The sequence below is a fragment of the Nannobrachium achirus genome (assembly GCF_963921795.1).
Source record: "Nannobrachium achirus genome assembly, chromosome: 9".
Classification (NCBI taxonomy): Eukaryota; Metazoa; Chordata; class Actinopteri; order Myctophiformes; family Myctophidae; genus Nannobrachium; species Nannobrachium achirus.
In genome coordinates this window covers 32,877,184-32,897,254 of record NC_137818.1, presented here as the reverse complement: position 1 = coordinate 32,897,254, position 20,071 = coordinate 32,877,184, and the positions used below count along the sequence as shown (strand labels likewise).

Sequence of the window (20,071 nt, the reverse complement as noted above, 5' to 3'; positions counted from 1 at the left end):
GAGCTATTTTATTATGAACATTAGTGAGGACCTATTAAAGACAGGTTGAAAAGTGGTGAACTACTCCTTTAAGTAAAAGCAGTGATGGGCAGTAGATAGCTACAAGTAACTAAGCTACATAGCTTAACTACATTTTCTAAGTAGTTTAATGAAACTTTGCTACATTTCTCTGGGGATAGCTTGTAGTGTAGTTTAGCTATATTTAATCAGAGTAACTAGTAATGTAGCTTACTACATTTTCCAAATAGCTTGCCCATCATGGTTGGGAAAAATAAATAAATAAACCAGTCAATTGCAATAGTGTCCCCAATAGTGAGGGGACATTCAATACATCTAACCCCCGATCCCCAGAAGACACTGAAGTGACAATTTAAGGACATAAATACAGAAAGAAAAAAGTAGTGTTGATTTGTCTAGTTATTTTTGTCATGTAGCTTGTAGCTTGGGTAACTACATTTCTTTGGGGATAGCTTTTTTGTAGCTTTAGCTATATTTAATCGAGTGTAACTTGTAGCTTAGGCAACTACATCTTCCAAGTAGCTTGCCCCTCACTGAGTAAAAGTAGCAATACCAGAATAGGCTATAAAAATAGCCTAGGCCTACACTGTTACAAAAGTAAAATGCCAGTGTTACTTGAGTTGTGAGTTTGTACATCCGCTATTTTCAAATAGTGTAAAATAGGGCTGAAGTGGTTGTATGTTTTGTAGGCCTATTTAGTAACTAAAGTTTTCAAATACTGGATAGTGGAGTAAAACATATTAGCCTACCATATTTTCCTCAAAGATGTAGTGGAGTAGAAGTAAAAGTATTGAAAATACTCCAGTAAAGTAAAAGTATGCCTACCTCAAAATTGGCCTACAGTTTGAGTAAATGTACTTTACACCACTGCATTTGTAACATCTTACAGCTAGCTAGGCTACTGAATGAGCTTCTCCATTTTCATTAGCCTGACTGTAATGCCCTCTCATTACAGCCTGACGTTAAATTAGCACTCTTTAGTACGGGGCTCAGCACACTCAGTTAATCCACTTTAACACAATTTATAGTGTCTCAACATCGACTGTCCGTCTAAATAAAAGTACCTGAAGCGCCGTCCAGTGTCTTCAACAGACAAAATTAGCCAAACTGGACTGTCTGACGGAGGAAGCGGAAACGTTGTTGCCTTCCGACTCACCTGTGGTACATTGAACAAAGTGCTTCCTGATTAGCCTGCTTGACTGCAGCGCTTTGTGTTGGTCAGAAGTGGTGGAGAAAGTAGGCCTACTCAAAGTCTCAATATTGCAATTTAGGCTACAAGGCCTACTCTAGTCTAGTACGATGTTACAAGTATAGAAGTCCGGAATGAAAAATGTTGACTACTTGAGTAAAAGTAGGCTACAAAAAGTTTTGGCATTAAGCCTACCAAAAGTAAAAGTAGGCCTACTAATGCAGAATCACAAGTAAAATCCTTATATTTTCAAATGCCCGACAGGGCTTAAGTGCTTAATGTAGCCTATGTTTTGTAATAATAATCCAAATCTACAAAGTAGGCCATATAGTGCGGTATATGCTATGTATTCCTGTAGGAATTTTTTGCCAAAATTGATTTTTTTGCTGTTTTGGCTTCTATAGGGACCAAACTATCAGAAAATGACGGGGGTCAAATTTTCAGACCCCTCCCTCATTTCCTGGGGGCGGGTCACTTCAGTTTTGGCCCTTTTCGGCCTTGTTTTCCCAATTTCCCATAGGATTTTTTTGCCCAAATGGCTTTTTTTTGCTGTTCTGGCTTCTATAGGGACCAAACTATCAGAAAATTACGGGGGTAAAATTTTCAGACCCCTCCCTCATTTCCTTGGGGGCGGGTCACTTCAGTTTTGGCCCTATTCGGCCTTGTTTTCCCAATTTCCCAAAGGATTCTTTTGCCAAATAGATTTATTTTGCTGTTTTGGCTTCTATAGGGACCAAACTATCAGAAAATGATGGGGGTTACATTTTCAGACCCCTCCCTCATTTCCTGGAGGAGGGTCACTTCAGTTTTGGCCCTATTCAGCTATGTTTTCCCAATTTCCCAGAGGAGTTTTCTGCAAAAAAATGATTTGTTTGCTGTTTTGGTTTCTATAGGGACCAAACTATCAGAAAATAATGGGGGTCAAATTTTCAGACCCCTCCCTCATTTCCTGGGGGCGGGTCACTTCAGTTTTGGCCCTATTCGGCTATGTTTTCCCAATCTCCCATAGAATTGTTTTGCTAAAACATATTTTATCTTTTGTTGTTTTGGCTTCTATAGGGACCAAACTATCAGAAAATGACGGGGTAGACATTTTCAGACCCCTCCCTCATTTCCTAGGGGGGGGGGGGGTCACTTCAGTTTTGGCCCTATTCACCTATGTATTCCCATAGGAGTGTTTTGCTAAAATTGATTTCTTTGCCGTTTTGGCTTCTATAGGGACCAAACTATCACAAAATGACAGGGTTCCAATTTTCAGACCCCTCCCTCATATCCTGGGGGGAGTACTTTACAGTACTTTATACACAACTTCACAGTATATTCTGAGGATATTCAATAGTTTAGGTAGGAACAGTTCAAGTGAGGAGGATGGGGTAGCATTTATACTTCTGACCTGTTATTATTCTAGTCAAATACAGGATCTATTAATGATCACTGTTATCAAGTGGATGGTAAGATACAGATAAAAGAAAATATCTGTCACAGATATTTTTTAGCTGTGTCTTACCATCCACTTGAATGGAGAAAGATATTTATTTATCTGTTAATCTGGCCCAGTGAGAATGGGCCTTTATACTGTTGGCAAAGTCTCATGCACTTGCAGAGACTGACTGTCCCTTGCAACCTGCTTTGCACCCACATCACATGTGATGAGCTCAAGTATTGCCTTTGGAGCAGGGAGGGCAAGACAGAAGACACCTGACTGGAACATACCCTCCACTCTCTGAATTCCACCAATTCTCTTCAATTGGTGGAAGCTCAGGGCTCAGGGCAATTGGACATCGGTGTCAGCAGCCTCTTCGATGTGTGCACCTCCTCAAAATCATGTCCCTTAATGAAGGTATCATATATGACAACGAGCTTGAAAGAACTGTCCCTTGAGAAATACTCAAGCAGTCCCTGGCCTAACACATTTCAACTTCTCCTTGGTTGATCACACAGTCAGGAGTTCCTTGATGGACATAGTGAGCTTCATCTCTGGATGAAGACTTTGTGTTTTTCGACTGATCCATATACCTAATATTACCTATCAAAGACAACTTGACCCTCAACATAGCCAGCCATCATCGTTATGATGCGTTTGTTGAATGCATCCTGAAGATCTGACAGCTTTTTGTCTTTTTCATGTTCTGAAGCAAACCCATGGCATCAACAATAAGAACTTTGATAGAATAATCGTCCTCCGTCAGATCATGCTATGGGACACATGGAAGATCTTCCTACAGGGGCTCTGCCCTGGCATCTTCCATTGAATGCAAAATGTGAACCCCCTCATTTTCTGACAGTTTGGTCCCTAAAGAAGCCAAAACAGAAAAGAAGAAAAAAAAATCTATGGGAATATAGAGCCGAATAGGGCCAAAACTGAAACCCCCCTCCCCGCCTCAGGAAATGGGGGAGGGGTATGAAAATTTGAAGTTTGGTCCCCATAGAAGCCTAAACAGCAAACAAAACAATTTTAGCAAAAAAAAAATCCTATTGGAAATTGGAATGCATAGCTGAATAGGGCCAAAACTGTGACCCGCCCCCAGGAATTGAGGGCGGGGTCTGAAAATTTCAACCCCGTTATTTTCTGATAGTTTGTTCCCTATGGAAGCCAAAACAGCAAACAAAACAATTTTTGCAAAAAATTCCTATGGGAAATTGGGAATGCATAGCTGAATAGGGCCAAAACTGAAGTGATCCGGCCCCAGGAAATGAGGGAGGGGTCTGAAAATGTGACCCCCGTAATTTTCTGATAGTTTGGTCCCTATAGAAGCCAAAACAGCAAACAAATCAATTTTAGCAAAAAATATTATGGGAAATTGGGAATACATAGCCGAATAGGGCCAAAACTGAAGTGACCCGCCCCCATGAAATGAGGGAGGGGTCGGAAAATTTGACCCCCGTCATTTTCTGATAGTTTGGACCCTATAGTGTGTGCCAGCGCCTACGTCATTGTAGTCCTTAGTGGCCATTTCTTGGGTAAAAACACAGGTGTTTCAATTGTTTGATTGCATAGAACTAATGCTATAGTCTAATCAGAACACCTGTGTAAGGCTGTGTTTACCCAAGAAATGGCCGCTCTTAGAACTACATTTGGCACACCCTATAGAACCAAAATCTGCAGAAAAATCAATTTTGGCACAAAAATCCTACAGGAGCTGTATTTTGGACATAGCATACCACACTAATAGTGGGACTAACTATTTGTCTCTGAGATGTAGTGGAGTAGAAGTAAAGTAGCCTAGTCTACAATATTCTACCTAGAAATTGTAGGCTACTTACAGTAGGCTACTTGAGTAAATGTAGTTGGTTGTTACTTAACACCACAGGGATAATCAGAGATGATAGCCTATCAGAAGCAGCCTGTTGATAAGATAATAGCTCAGAATTTTAAATTAGAGAAGACATTTCCAGATTATGTTAGCCCTTATAAGTATGTATAGGCTACATACATGATAATAACATGTTTGTTTATTTGACTTGTAGCAGTTGCAGGGTCAGGGACATGTTTTCGCTTTGCCACGCAAGCATTGGCCTTGGCCTAAACCGGAATATTTAGAACTGACGAAAGTCTGAAAAAGTAGGCTATTCATTTCACGACCTGATAGGAGTAGGGAGTAGGCTAATAATGGATAGTTCCGTCTGGTGCCAGGCCCACACATGGACATGGCTACAGGACCACAATGTTAACAAGCATACCTTTTGTGTTATCATTTTAGCAGATCATTGTAAAATTGTACCATTGTAGATTTGCTAACAGTTGATCAAATATTCATATTTTGTATGAATTGAGTAGGCTACAAAGGGACCCCAATTTAAACAAGCCATTGAGCTTTCTTCTGGTCTTTATCCTTTTAGTTGACCTTGTATCAGTAAAGTATTCAATCAATCAATCAATCACTCAATCAATCAATCAATCAATCAATCTGTCTTCATTTTTCCGTGGGTCCCTAAAGTTGCACCCAAGAATGATCCATGGACATGGTCCCAAAAAAATGCTGTCAGTTAAATCGATAGATCTTTTGTTGCACAGCACATGCCAGGAGGTGGTGGTGGCTACACAGGCCAAGAAAAGGGTAGTCATGCCTTTGGCGCACGGCCCTGTATGCAGGAAACTTATTTTCTCATAAAAGTAGACAGGGTGCTGTCTAGTTTTGTGCCTTGGCCTGGTTTTCGAGATGGTATACTGCCATCTGGCGTTCAACAACGCGACTTCACTATTTTGGACCAAGCTCTTTCCATTTTTCCTGGAGCTGTGGTGTGAATCATAATAACGCTTCCGGGACTGGGCCACTGTTCCAAAAACCGTTATCCGAGGAAATGTTCTGTTCTGTACGCCACTGGTTCCCAAACAGTGGGTCGGGACCCATTTGTGGTCATGGACACATTTCTATGGGTCACTACTCGATTAAAATCCCATTTTCTTATCCTACATTTAAAAATATATAGCCTATATATTTCAAATATATATTTTTAATATATATTATAAAATATACACACTTTAAAACCAATAAACAAATCTAAGAGATTCCATTTAAGAGATTCCATAGTAAGAATTAGTGAAAATAGCTGTATATCTACAAGCTCACAACGCGCATGAAGCAATGCACTGTGAGCTTGTATATCTGCTATTTTCACTAGTTTGTGTCCCAAATGTCTCATTTCTCTTTTGGGACTTGAGCTTAAACGTTTGTGAACCACTGGTCTACACCATATTAATCTGACATGGGCAAAGAGATGTTCCTTAAACCAATTAGGAAATATCTTAAATTGATAGCCAATCAATTATACAAAAACAAACAAAAACACATGTCAGACTTGGATAGATAGGTAAGCAAATATGGCCTGCCTCATCAACTGTATGCAAAATAGTAGGCCTAGTACTGCATAGGCACTAGGCAGCTGCAGATAAATGGAGGAAGCACTTTTCAATGTGGTCCTCTGTGGTGACCACCAGAAAAATAATAAAAATAAAGCTATTTTCACTCCTTAACACTTATTTTCTAGTATATCTTATATTTTTCTATGATTTATTAATGAAATTACGTAGAAAAATCATTTTTTTATTCATGAAAATGTTTTTTTATTTTTATTATTACACTTATTTATTTATGTTTTGAAATAATAATAATTAAACCAAAAATGTAGGAAACCAAAAATTAAGGGACCCATGAAAATGTGTCCGCGACCCACACATGGGTCCCGACCCCTTGTTTGGGAACCAATGCTTTTATCATTATTGTCACCACATCACATCACACACCACAGCCAGCCAATAGGAGTCGGTGTCCAAACATCGCTTAGAAAAACAACTTGTGGTCGCCGGGAGGAATCATGTTACATTTACTGCGACCTCTGCTGTCCGTCTGCCTTTGTGCTTGGGGGTTGTAGTTCAAATCATCCCATTGCTGGGCTATTCCCTCCCAGTAAGAACAACATCTCCCACAATTCCGTGGCGGCAGTGAGGCTGTCATGCTTGTGTTTTGCTTTGGTTTTTGTTATTGTTGTAGGTTTAGTGGCAGCCGAGTCCGAGGAGACGATCATAATTCACCATCGCACACACTGTACTGTTTTCTGATGGACTTTCACGTCTCCATTTGATGCGAGCGACTTGTTTGGAGAACTTAGCAGAAAAGTGAACACTAAACAGGTATGATGTGACGTTAGCTAACGGGGACTGCTTGGGAATATCTGCGTAATTAACAAAGCTAAAAAATGCATTGTCTTGTAGCCTTACACGAGTTTCCCGTTCTATTTTTATATTAGGTTATTATTATTTGTGTACACAAAGCCGTACCTACGCTGATATTAGCCTGGATGTTTGCCGTTAGATTTTTTTGTGGTCTTATAATTACATTGTAACGGGGTAGTCGTCGCGCAAAGCACATGGTGAAAGAACATGCGCTACTGTTGGGCCTCAAGTCTCTTTGCTGTGTAATCTGATCCCCCTGAAATGTGCAGTCAGTGGGTATTTTTGTCACAGATCTGAACTTTTCGCGACTATATCTACCTAGTAGTTTGTGATGTATTACCTATCTATGTAGGCTGGAAGCCGTGTATGATTTGTTTTCTATGGATCATAGCTGAGACATAAAGACTGTGTGTGTGTGTGTGTGTGTGTGTGTGTGTGTGTGTGTTGCTCTCTTGTGTATGAAATGCTTAGTGATAGACTATTTTATACTGTACATGTAGTTGTATTATTTCATCCCCAAAACTAAATGTAAGTTTCCTCTTAAATTCCATCAGCTGATTCTGAGGATAAGTGTCTGTTTCATCTGATGTAGCACCTTGAGCAACACCACACACACACACACACCACACACACACACACACACACACACACACACACACACACACACACACACACACACACACACACACGCACACGTTCTTTAACATGTGCTTTAACTACACACATCGTGTTTACATACCATACATGGAAAGTTGCACAATGACTGACTGAGTGTCAAGCCAATGGCCAAAATAGTCCCTGTGACAGCCATGTTTGTGAGGTGTAATGTGTCATGTTAATTTATAGGCCCCAGTGTCATCGAGGCTTAGCACCAGTGGTGTTCTTCCCCCAAGGCCCTTGTGTGCTTGCTGAGGATATCTCCTTACACCGAATAAACATTCTCTGTCCGTTGGCCGTCTCCAGACTGTTTACCAGTGGTCACCTCTCACCCATTTTCAGCCAATCTCGCTCATCGTTGTCTATATCTGTCCAGGATCTGGCAGGAAATAAAATGATAATAATCTTTTCTTTATACATTTTTTTCTCCACAGGTGTAAAATAGCCTGCCTTTGTTTTGTGTCGTTGCCATGGAGAAATCTTGCTGGGTGGAGTTTCGGAACGTGGGTTGCAGTTACTTCCCTCAGAGCAGAGTTGATTGTCACTACACCTTGAGCTCACAGCACACCTGGTCCAGCAATGATTGGATCGGTCTCTTCAAGGTACCACTGACCGCTGTCCAGGGGCGTCACACCAAATTCTGGGCCCTGGGTACAAGGATTCACCCCCATGAATGTTAACTATTGAAAAATAGCACATATACAAGCTCACAGCGCGGCACCGAGTGCCGCGCTGCGAGCTTGTATATCTGCTATTTTTGGAAAATCGTGAAAATGTGTGCAAGAAACCTATGTCAAGGACCCCCAAGATGATATGTATTTGGCCACGTCCCCGATCTCAAAATATTTAGTTCCAGGGACCCCCAGAAGCAAAATTTGAGTTAGAAATGTTCGCTTAAAAAGATTTTCACACATTTTCACAACTTTTCAAAAATAGCAGATCTACAAGCTCGCAGCGCGGCACTCGGTGCCGCGCTGTGAGCTTGTATATCTGCTATTTTTCAATAGATAAAGTTATTAGGGCCCCTCCACCTTGGGCCCCAGTAACTCAGTCCCACTTTCCTACCCCTTGTGACGCCCCTGCCGCTGTCACTCGAGGAAAATATCTGATTTATACGTGAATAAATTGTAACTAAATAATGTTTGTGTTTGGGTGTATGTTTGTCGGGACTTTGTCAGGTGGGATGGTCATCGGTGAAGGACTACCACACGTTTGTTTGGGCGCTGGCACCAGCCGACTACCAGGAGGGCACAGATGTCAACTGCTGTGTGCAGTTCCAGGGTATTCACTCTCTTGCTTTGTAACTGTATTTTATTTCCCATAGTTGGTCGTAATCCATGGTAGTACAGTGCTCAGGTCAGCAAATAAAACCTTCAGTGGAAGATTGATCCTTTTGTAAATTGAATTACTCCATTGAGGAGACGGTTTTGTGACTAGTGTATAGAATAGAGAAATGTTTATAGTACGAGTTATTTGTGAGCAATTCCCATCAGAAAAAGAACCCTCCCCGCATCTGTCTCTCTCTCTCACATACACAATGAATTTCAATTAGTCTTTGTCATGTTTGAATCAATTCCTTTAGGAAGGAGGATGTTGAGTTACGAGGATGAGGACAATGGTACAAAGTGTAGTCTGACCACTGCTCATGGTGGAGACGGCAGTGAACACTGTGACACTGTTGACTTGTGTCCTCTGTCCTGTCTGTGGCAGCCTGAGCGAGAGATAGGGAGGTGGGGGGGGGGGGGTTGATGGAGCATGGAGGGGGTTGTGCACGTGGATGCCTGCAGCAGGTGTGGCCTTGACCCCATGCCAAAGAGATTTATCGCTTGCTTTAACATATCGCCGCTGTCATTCATCTTTGGAAAGGAAAGTGGACGAAAACATGTGTAAAGACACTGCTGATGGTTCCTTATCACCAGTGATAAAATATAAAATCACGGCCGCCTGCCGTTTAACCTACGTTGGCGTCACCCAATCATTCTTTTTAGTTTGCTTAGTAAACCGAAGGATAAAATGTTACATTGACCCTCTGAAACAGTGAAGCAATTCTACAGACTTCTGCGCGATCAGGATTGTTATTTCACTTTTATGAAAATAAATGTATCATGTAATTCATGAGGCTAATACTGTTTACTGTTTGAAATGCTTTGCATATACAATTAGAAGGAATGCAAGCACAAACTCCAGTCACAAAAACGATCTAAGAAAACTAGCTGGGTGCACGGCCCCAAAAGTATAGTAAGAAATGATAGCCAGCATTCACGGTCTGTGTGTTATTATTGACACAGGCATGCATCTACGATATCATAAAGATTTATATCTAACTTATAAAAACAATGACACCGCTGCGTTCCCTTTGTAAAACAATCAGCAGAATCAATCCGGTCAAAATCACGACCACTCCGGAACACAGACGAACTAAACGATGGCTCTCTGCAAAAATAATCCTTAACGCTTTTCTCCCTGTTGTTTTGTTTTGTTTTAGCCTCGTACCTCCCCAAACCCGGCTCCCCGGAGTATCAGTTTGTCTACATCGATGCACAGGGGGAGGTCTGCTCTCTCAGTTCTAATTTCACATTCTGTGCTCCCAAGCCACTGGAGGACCTGGTCACCCTGGAGGAGGGGGCACCAGGAGAGGAGGAAGGCACCGACATGCTGCTGGTGGTCCCCAGGGCTGAACTACTGCAGGTGGGAATAACGAGATACTAGATGACCAGAGGGATACACTCTGTCAATTAATGCACGCTGGCGACATAAATATCTCAGTAAATCGATACGCATGAGCATGATGATATGTTCTGTCAACAACATCCGCGTCTCTGTTTTTTTTCTGTCTCTCTCAGAACCGACTTCAGGAATGTCTGCGCGAGCGGGCCGAGCTGCTGCAGGCTCGGGAGGCGATGGACAGGCAGAGGGAGCGAGAGAGGGTGGAATACAAGAGGGCGAGGGAGACCTGGAACGCAGAGCGCAGGGTGCTGGAGAGGAGCATCGCCGCGTTACGGGAGAAGCTGAAGGAGAGCCGAGAGAACGTGGAGGAGATGGAGAAGAAACAGGAGGTGGTGTAGAGTCAAATCAAACAGCACTGGGTTATTTTATTATGGTCAATTTGCCTGTCCCCCTCATTCCTGCTCATGTCTTCTTGATCATAGGATCATGCATACCTTTATGCAGACGTTGTATAAAAATGTTTGGTGGATAGGATTTACAAATCAATTAGGATGGTGAAACGGACAGAAAGAGCGGCAGTGTAGACATGCCTTAGTGCCTTAGGTTTACTGTAGGTATGGGTTTGGTGTGACTCAGGTTAGGATAAGAATGCTGCCTTTGTCTAGGTCATCTAGTGCAAATGTGTTAACATGCAAACCAATGGGGCATAAAAACTTGACATCTGTTAGTATTGCAAACTGCATAAAATAAGTAAACATTAGTAATTATATTATGACAGATGAGACCATTATATGTCAAAGTTTTTTTTGGCACTGTCATTTAAAAGTTTGCTAAAGACACACACACAGACATCCACACACTGCTATTTCCTTGATTACCATTGAGCCAGAACGTCAAATAATACGTCTTTTGTTGTGTCGGTCCTCTGTTAGGAGGTGCAGGCCTCAGGTAAGTCCCTGGCCGAAGAGAAAAGTGCCTTGTTGGCTACAAAGGAGGCAGGCGAACAGCATATCAAAGAGCTGGAGGATGACATCAAATCCCTGACACAGAGGGCTGCGGAGAGAGAGGCGGAGCTGGAGCGGTGAGACGTTATCTTTTATTCCTGCCGTGGTCTGTTTTCCTACATGAATGTCACTATCACAGTTTATTGATGCTAAACCAGTCCATCTGTGCAGGATGAAGGAGAAGGCCAAGAGAGCTGCAGCCCAGAGAAAGGAAGAGGACAACGAAAGGAAAAGCCTGCAGGTACTAGAGAGCCTGTAATTTATGGATAGAACACAGTCAAATCCAGAGTGCTAATTTAACTCAATTGTAAAAATGGGCCGGTACTTGCAATGCGACCTCTTCCCCAAGTAATTTATTTTGCCTTTTTCCCCTCTTCCTCAGTCCAAGTTGGAACAGACGGAGGGTGAACTACGGAGTCTTTCCAAAGAGTTTCAGGGCCTAAGGAGCTCTCTGGCCCAGAGAGACACCAGCGTCTTGCAGCTACAAAACACCATCACCACCCTCACCCACAAGCTCACCATTGCCCACAGGAAAGAGGTCAGAGAACATCCCATACAGCCGACAGCGATGCAGTCATCATGCTCTCACCCTGTACACTGGGCTCTTTGAGGCATGCATGAGTAGACCGCATGTGACTGCTATGCATATATATTATAATTATTAGTATATCATTATCATTATTATATTACATTTTGCTCAGGCGGAGAGCGAGGCATCCCTGAAGGACATGCGCAAACTCCGGGAGCGTCTGAGTGCCAGCGAAGGCGCTGTAGAGGGCCTAAAGGCAGATCTGAGTGCCATGGTGTCTCAGAGGGACCACGGGCAGGCTGAGCTGCACCAGGCTCGTCTGCAGGCCGCCCAGCTCACCCTGCAGCTGGCAGACTCCAGCCTGGGCTTGAGGGAGGGCAGGTCCCGCTGGGCCCAGGAGAGGCAGAGTCTGCAGCGTACAGCTGAGGTACTTCATACTGTAGATCACTGGTACCCAAACACTGGGTCCGGACCCATTTGTGGGTCACGGACACATTTTTGTGGGTCCCTTCATTTTTTGTTTCCTACGTTTTGTTTTGTTTTTAATTTAATTATTATTATTTCAATACCTTTTCAAAAACCATTCCCAAAAAAAGCAAATTTTCATGAATTATTATTAACATTTCTTTTCTTTTTCCAATAATTTCATGAAGAAATCGGAGAAAAATGGAAGAAATTCCATGAATTATTTAAGAAGTAGTGAAAATAGCCGATCTACACGCTCGTACGACGCGTTGTGAGCTTGTAGATCTGCTATTTTCACTAGTATGGGTCCCGGGCAAACGTCTAATTTATTTTTTGGTTCTTGAGCTAAAAGGTTTGGGAACCACTGCTGTAGATGCTCTTACCACGCACACACTGTATGATATTGGCCATCTTAATGCCGTCCCAGATTGGGCTGCAAAATATTGATATATCAATATATTTTTCATGCTCAGCTTTTAATCAGCGAGGCAAATGACTGAATATATAATATATCGCTAATGCTTTGAGTTACAACATGGCAACACAACCCAAATCTCTTCCAAAGGATCGTTTTGATGTAACATAAACCGCCGTCTTTACTGGACAAAACTTTGTGGCAATTTGACAGGTCCCATGCGTTCATGTGTATTTGCTTTGCTATTGTAGTGAAGCACTTCCGAAGCCATTCAGAGAGGTGCCATATAAATAAAGACTACTTGCTTACCAAAACACAGCAACTCAATTACTCTCTGCTACTCTAGGTGCAGACAGTTTAAAGAAATATGCCTGGTGAAAGTCACAGCTTCCCTTTTGGAGAATTGCCAACCCATGTTGTCTACTGCCAAGTCAAGCCCGGGTCCAGATTTCCTCTGTCCTTTGTTTTATTTGTTTTCTCGAGGTGAAACATTGCTCCAGCATGTGTCGGCTGACATAGGCCGTATTCTTTTTGCACAGTGTGACAGGCAGACAAACTTGCATAGTCTGACAAGGTGGATAATCACAAATTTACATTTGTCCCATGGCTTTGATATTTAAGTCTTACTGCAATTTAGGTTGTTTACGGTCTGATCACGGCCATCAAAGTAGCTTACCTTTGCGATCTTATAGAAAAATATCCATCCATTATTTCAGGGAGTCAGGGAGGCTCCTCCTCCCAGATCCTCCCCAGATTTGAGACTAACGTTACAGGAGCTACTGCTACTGTACACACCCGCGCCACCCCTCATGTGCTTTACAATGCTCAGACAGGTAAAAGAGCGAACGCTCGCTATGGCGCGGCGGACACGTGAAACAAAGAACGAGCGCTCGTTTAGTAGTAAAAGAGTTAATGAACATGTATGAAGGGCAAAAGCTTTTAGCCATGCAGTTTGCATGAACCAGAATGAATACCTTTAGTAACTGAAACTGTAAACTAACTCAACCCTGTCTATAAGTGTAGAATGTATTACATATAATTAGAATAGCACCCATATCATTAGGATGGCCTAAAGTATCAGTACCAGTGGCCAGGTAGTGGTACATTAGGAAGGTTTAATTTACCACTACCAGTGGCCTGGTACTAAATAAAGATGTGCCCTATGTCCCTGGCTGCACTGTTTCAATCTCAGTGAGTTATGTGGCTGCGTGCCCTTGTGTTTTTTACTCAAGAGTTTCATGCTTTGAAGATGAAATGTTCCCACACCTCTCACATGTGGCGTACCTTGCCTCATCTACTGTGCGCTGCAGCTACGATGTGGTGCAGAAAACTGATTTCATGCACAGTCCAATGACCCCACTGACTGAGGTGAATGGTTTATGTACTCTGCGTGCGTGCGTGTGTGTGTGTGTGTGTGTGTGTCCGCCTGGTAGAAGGACCGTGAACGTCTGGAGAAACTCAGTGCAGAGATGCAGAGGATGGAGGAGAGGCTGCAGGAGGAGAGAATGGAGAGGGAAAAGGCGGAGGTCGAGCTGGGGAGAGAAAAGGACTGTAACAGGGTAAAGAAAGACTGTTATCAAATGTCATTAAACTAAATTATTTTGTTCTTTATGTCATCTCAGTTGAGTACATTTCACTAGCATTTCATTGCTGTCAGGCAGAAACCTTGTGTCTCCATTTTTACTTTTATGTTGTTTTGTTAATGCCCCTACATCATACGACAGTGTCGCACAAAAGTAGCGGAAATAGCCAGTCTGCAAACCCATAACGCGTCGCATCACGATGCGGTGAGCTTGAAGATCGGCTATAAGTTTGGAAAGATTTTAGTCCCACCCCTATTTCCTTTTTAAATTCCCTGAAAAATAATTGTTTTGGACACACAAGGTATCTGTCCGACGGCAGCGATTTGCCAGTCAGCCCAGTTGTGACCTGCCTTGTGTGTCCTGTGCTGTGTGCAGGTCCAGTTGAGTGAGACCCGCAGGGAGCTGCAGGAGCTAAAGGCCAGCCTCACAGTGGCTCAGAAGGAGAAGGAGGAGTTACTCTCATGGAGACAGTCAGAGGTCTGTCCTTTCTTACTGTCTGCCTTGTCACAGGGAAGAACCGCAGTATGTTCTGCCAGAAAGTTTGATAGAGAAATAAAGGGACAATCAGAGACTTCTTGACGTTAGGTTTCAAGTACAGTATATCGTCAGTGTCGGGCAGAAACCTCCAAGTTTAAAATTTGTATGTTATATGCCCTGCTTAATCATACAAGACTGTCGCACAAAACTAGTGAAAATAGCAGATCTACAAGCACACAATGCCTTGCGGTGCGAGGCGTTGCTTGTAGATCGGCTATTATCACGAGCTTAAATTAATTTTTAAAATGATAAATACAAAATGAACGGTTTTGGACACCCAACAACATAAGCAAGGTCTTTGGGTTTTGAGTTTTAAGGTGAAGCTGCTTTCAGCACCACAAAATGATGGTAAAGGCTACCAAGCAAGGCGAGTCTTTAGTCTTCTCACATTTAAATGAACTGTAAAGGAAATGTCTATGTGTCAAAGTTCTCTCACAGGAGAAATACGTTGTAGCAATGTGATGCTAAACACAAATTTCCCACAACCTATTTAGCCATTTACACACCCCAGTTAACATTGCTTCTTATGAGGAACATTACCAGCAGACTTGTCATTATTTAGAGGATTAATGAGCCACATGATTTGCCTCTGGAACCAGCGGGCATCATGACTGTCCCATGCCACAGTTTGCTAAAATGCTCAATGTTCTATGTTGCAGAGTGGAAAACTAAAAAACAAGTGGACTGGGTCACATGTTTGTTTAGTCTGTTTGGCGTTCTCACGGAACATTCGGTTCATCCTAAAATATCTTGCGTTAAATTACTTTCTTGACAATTTGGGTTGTAACTTATGTGTGTTAAGACACATGGTTTAGAAGGGCCTTTGGGGCCTTGAAAGCTTTATTTTGTATTCTCAATGCCACAATTAAGTAATACATTCCTAGTCATGTTATCCTACTTGAAAAAGACTAAGTGCATAGTTTTGTGAACAGTTGATAGTATACATACTGTACATTATGTCTGGCATATATATGGCAGTCTGTGTGACAGAACATCCTAAGTTATTGATGTTTTGAAACCCCTAGATATTAAGCATTTGTTTATGTTTCTCATCTTGTAGTCCAGATTAGTGGCCAGTCGGTGCAAGCCGAATGAACACAAACAGCATTTCATAGGACACATGCACTCGTAAGCAAATGTTATGTTTGTATACTTGGCTTCAGTAAACAGGTTTTTTTAAGGTCATCAGATCCTCTTTGCGCTCATCTCTGGGCCATGATTGCGGTTGCGGTGGCTGTCATGAAATTCCTGCATGCGATCTAATGGGCTGTATTGTATACGACAGGAGTTAATGGAGTACATGCGTAAGCTTGTGCCACGTGCTGACAGCCCGCTGTCGGACTCTGAGGATGAGAATCCAGAGGCACTGCAGCCTGTTCGCTCTCCCCGACCCCTGGGCCACTACAGCCTGTGTGAGCAGGGCCATTCTGACTCCCTGCTGCTCGCGACGCCGCCTCCTTCCCTCAGAGACCTCGATCGGGGAGGGGTGGTCATCAGTCAGCCAGCGCCGCTCTCCTCACCGCGCCAGGGAGGCGCCGACACTCTCGCACACAGCTCTGAATCAGTAAGGGACACTATCAGACCTACTCAATTATATTATTTATAAACGCTACTAGGTGCCGACTCTGATAGCCCTGCCACGCTAGTTATATGCCGGTAGTGGATCATTTGATGTCGGCATTATCTTCCAAAGGCAATTAGGCTCTTGTGGTTAATAAACTGTAATGGCCTGGAGACGGATACAGTACATGTGTGTGAGCGTATGTGTGTTCGTTCATTCCTGTGTTTAGGAAGAGGAGTCTGATGCAGTTCCATATGGAGGACCTAGTTCCGGGGAGGAAATGGCTCTGTTGTTGCCCGATCACACAGTACACAACGTCCTCAGGTAGCCACCCACACACACACACACACACACACATACACATACAGAACCAGATACAGAAACAAAGCCACGCATGCACAGTGAATTCTACGCTCGCTAATGCAGACACATGCGGCCCATTATTTATGGCGACAGGCTGAATATGGCTGGAAGATGGAAGTTTTGAATATGCGGTCGTAAAAGAAGTTGAGTCGGGGTGAGGCGGTGTGAGACAGAGGCGGTGCGAGATGGGAGGACTAGGGGACAGATAAGTTGACAGCAAGCTGTAGCAATGATTTACCTGCGGGTTGTACCGCAGTCACGGGCCAATTTTCAGCGTCATTAAAACGCTCGCTCTCCCACACTCCCCACTCCCTCATTCTCACCTCTTTCTAACCAGAACATGCCTTTCTTCTGCTCTCTGTCTCTCTGCAGTGATCTGGCAGACACGTCTCTCTGGTAGGACAGTGGACACCTAACCGCATCAGCAACCGAAGGCTCGGGTCAGAAGGAGATGGTGACTTTCTTAAAGAGTCCTGCTTTTCAGTCACAAGCAAGCACATACACAACAAGCACACTACAGTACCATGCAACTCTTAACGCCGAATGTATACTTTGTTGCATGACAATGTCGCTTGCCAGAAAGAACAGATTGTCAAGCTAACAACCCGATGCCTGTTGTTTGTGTGAAAATCTGTTATTTTGGGTCAAGCGACCCCATAGTGCGACAGAGTATAAACTACGCTTAACTCTACACTGACATGTTGTTAATATGCAATTTTACATTTTATCTAATATGAACTTATAGCGTTTCCCCCTGTAGATTCAAGTGTTTTGTTATTAGGAGTGACAGTGATTGTGGTGACGGGTCACCACCGTGTTTACGACTAACATAAGCCTGTTGTATTGCTGCAAACTGTGCTTTTACGCGCGGGGTTAGCAATCTGAAACTTCACATGCTCTAGTCTAGCAGAGTGATTTCAGTTGAATCATGGGCATGTCGAGTGCTTTACGATGAGTGTTATGTCGTTTTTATGACAACTGTGATTAGGAATCATGACAGCCACTGTAATTATGACGTTTTGTGTGGGGCCCGTCGCCTCTGAAAATCATGGCAGAACTCACTTTAAACATCAATTTTTCTATAGCGGCTTTGAGCCCTATTGAAGATACTGTAAATGAAACCTGCAGCATTGTGACAAACATATTATGCAGTTAGGCCTATACAGTAGCATCATGTGCGCCTATGTGTTTATTCAAACCTAAGAATTGATACGCACTTTGATTATCATCATGCAGATGCAGGAGATATAGAAAGAGAACACTAAACATTAACAAAATGCGGTGGAATAGATTGTGCTGAAAGATGGGACCTAGATGCTACTCGCTATACGAATATTCTATTATTACAATAAAGCTAGCGCTTTCATCAGCTTAGATGAATAAAGATCACCTGCAATATTTACTTACTACGTTTACGTATTCATTCTGGACTTTACAATACGGCAGTTTGGAATGAGATGCTAGTTGATATTTTCATCTTTGGATTCTATTTAACAATGTTTCCTGCTTCACAATGATGCATTTCAAAGCGTGTGCCTAGAGAGTAACAGGAGATTAATGTACGTTAATCTGCATACATAAGATTACACTGAGGATACTGTACTGTAAATCCCCCCAGCTTCTGGCAAGTAGCTACCTAGAAATCAATTGCTGCCTACCTTTGAATCAGTACTAGTACAGTATACTGTACATGCATTTTCCATGTTTTTATATTATAATTAGCTTGACTTATACAGTATGGCAGTGACACTATATTCAGGTCTATATTCAATAATAGGTTTAAGGTTTTCAACTAATGCAGAACAACATTGATGAATGATAATTCAGATTTTTTTTTTCGTGCTTTGCTTTAAATCGATAAGAAGAATTTGCTATAGACACTTTAATGCTAGCTTGATTTGTATCTGCTGTATTTGCACCCTATTTTTACTATAGAAGAGACTTTGGATGAAACGTTGATACAAGGATGTCTATGTCTGTCGCAATGTCTGTCCTCATTACAATCATAATTACCATTGCGTGTTTGTGTGTCGTGTTTACCTGTATTTTTATACACACTTTACTGTCTGCTATTTTCCTCTTTAAAATGGTCACTTTGACTCTAATAATATTTTAAAAATCAGATTAACATTGTTCTAAGCTGTTGGTGCTAATGAAAGGGACTAATACCAATATTTTAAAGAAGTTGTGGAAATCGATCCCAACGTCTACAAAAGAAACAGATATTTTGGCTACCTTAGCGGTAATAGACGTCTGTTCATGACAAGAGGATGTCCTTAAGTGGGTCTTTTGAGTGACTCTTTGTTACAGCCTCTCTGTTAACCTTTGCGGCTGGATATCCTGGTGTAGCAACACATGTTACATAAATATACCTACAGTTTTAGGATCCTGATACTTGTACCCAGAGGTTGGCAGTGGCACACTACACTTTCCTTCCATAGCACTCCATCCTTGTGTGGGATATAAACTGATGTAATGTCATATGGGGAAGTCATGTTTATTTAGCTCCACTGAGAGATCCTGTACGTGTGCTCCTTGTAAGGACACTTATCTCATTGCAATAAAGCTCCAGTGGTTATGGTTTATTTTGAAGGTTTTCGTTTGTGAAGGTTATTCTACATGTAAAACATGTATATTCTTAATGGTTAATGTAAAAGCGTTTGGGTGGGTTTCTGTAATTAAAGCAGTTTGTGTATCCAATGAGGCGGTTTAGTGTCTTTTTTTACCTTTATATTTTTATCTCCTGATTTATTTTTACATCTCTTCCTACTGACCTCTCACCCTGCCACCCATGTCAGGACTGATCTTGTGTCCTCCTCCCCATAAGTCAAGTTTTTATTTCATCACACGACCGTGTCGCTCAACGTAAGTGTTGTTCTTCGTCCAGCGACACGGTTGTCTGACAAAATATAAATGACCCCCCCCCCACTACTCCACCAGACCTCTCTGTCTTGGCGTCTTCTAGGTTCTTCTCCTGCCCCTCTAGCGCACTCCCTCCATCTTAAGTCTGGGGTGACGAGAGCTAATTATAAAATCAATGACGCCGGGCTGCCTAGTTTACAACCCCCTCTAAAACCTTAACTGGGAAATCACTGTGGGATTGATGACTCCCTCACTCTTTATCTCTTTTAATTAGAAATGTAAAAGATATGAAGACCCAGAGGCCAGAACACATCTCCTAGTTTTTATGACCCCGCTGACTGCCCCCCAGCTCTCACTCACCATACCCAAATCACCACCCAACTTCTCTCCCTTTTTTCGCCCCCCGTTCTTTTCCGCCCGTTCTTGTTTATTTCCTCTCGCTCTCTCCCTTCATTTTCCCCTCCCTGCCGGGCACGCCCTCCATCTTCGTCCTCCTCTGTGATACCTTTACTCCTTCCTTCATCACTTTTCTCCATTACCCTTTCTT

At 42.5% G+C, this 20,071-nt stretch overlaps 1 protein-coding gene across 1 annotated transcript; it reads left to right on the top strand.

The window, feature by feature from the left end:
* The first annotated feature begins 6,699 nt into the window (after positions 1-6,699).
* calcoco1a (calcium binding and coiled-coil domain 1a) lies at positions 6,700-19,325 on the top strand. The gene is made up of 14 exons (XM_080734185.1): positions 6,700-6,839; positions 7,973-8,140; positions 8,717-8,819; positions 10,024-10,226; positions 10,382-10,594; positions 11,138-11,286; positions 11,381-11,450; positions 11,592-11,747; positions 11,911-12,165; positions 14,052-14,177; positions 14,577-14,678; positions 16,024-16,302; positions 16,529-16,623; positions 17,035-19,325. Exons 2-14 carry the CDS (start codon positions 8,009-8,011, stop codon positions 17,060-17,062), a joined length of 1,911 nt encoding a protein of 636 aa, XP_080590311.1. The 5' UTR covers positions 6,700-6,839; positions 7,973-8,008; the 3' UTR covers positions 17,063-19,325.
* Positions 19,326-20,071: the final 746 nt, after the last annotated feature.

Excerpts from the sequence above, each read along its gene's own strand:
- calcoco1a (XM_080734185.1), top strand. The coding sequence starts at position 8,009 with ATGGAGAAATCTTGCTGGGTGGAGTTTCGGAACGTGGGTTGCAGTTAC. Across the intron at positions 16,303-16,528 it reads TCGCACACAGCTCTGAATCA|GAAGAGGAGTCTGATGCAGT; the intron begins GTAAGGGACACT and ends TCCTGTGTTTAG. Across the intron at positions 16,624-17,034 it reads ACAGTACACAACGTCCTCAG|TGATCTGGCAGACACGTCTC; the intron begins GTAGCCACCCAC and ends GTCTCTCTGCAG.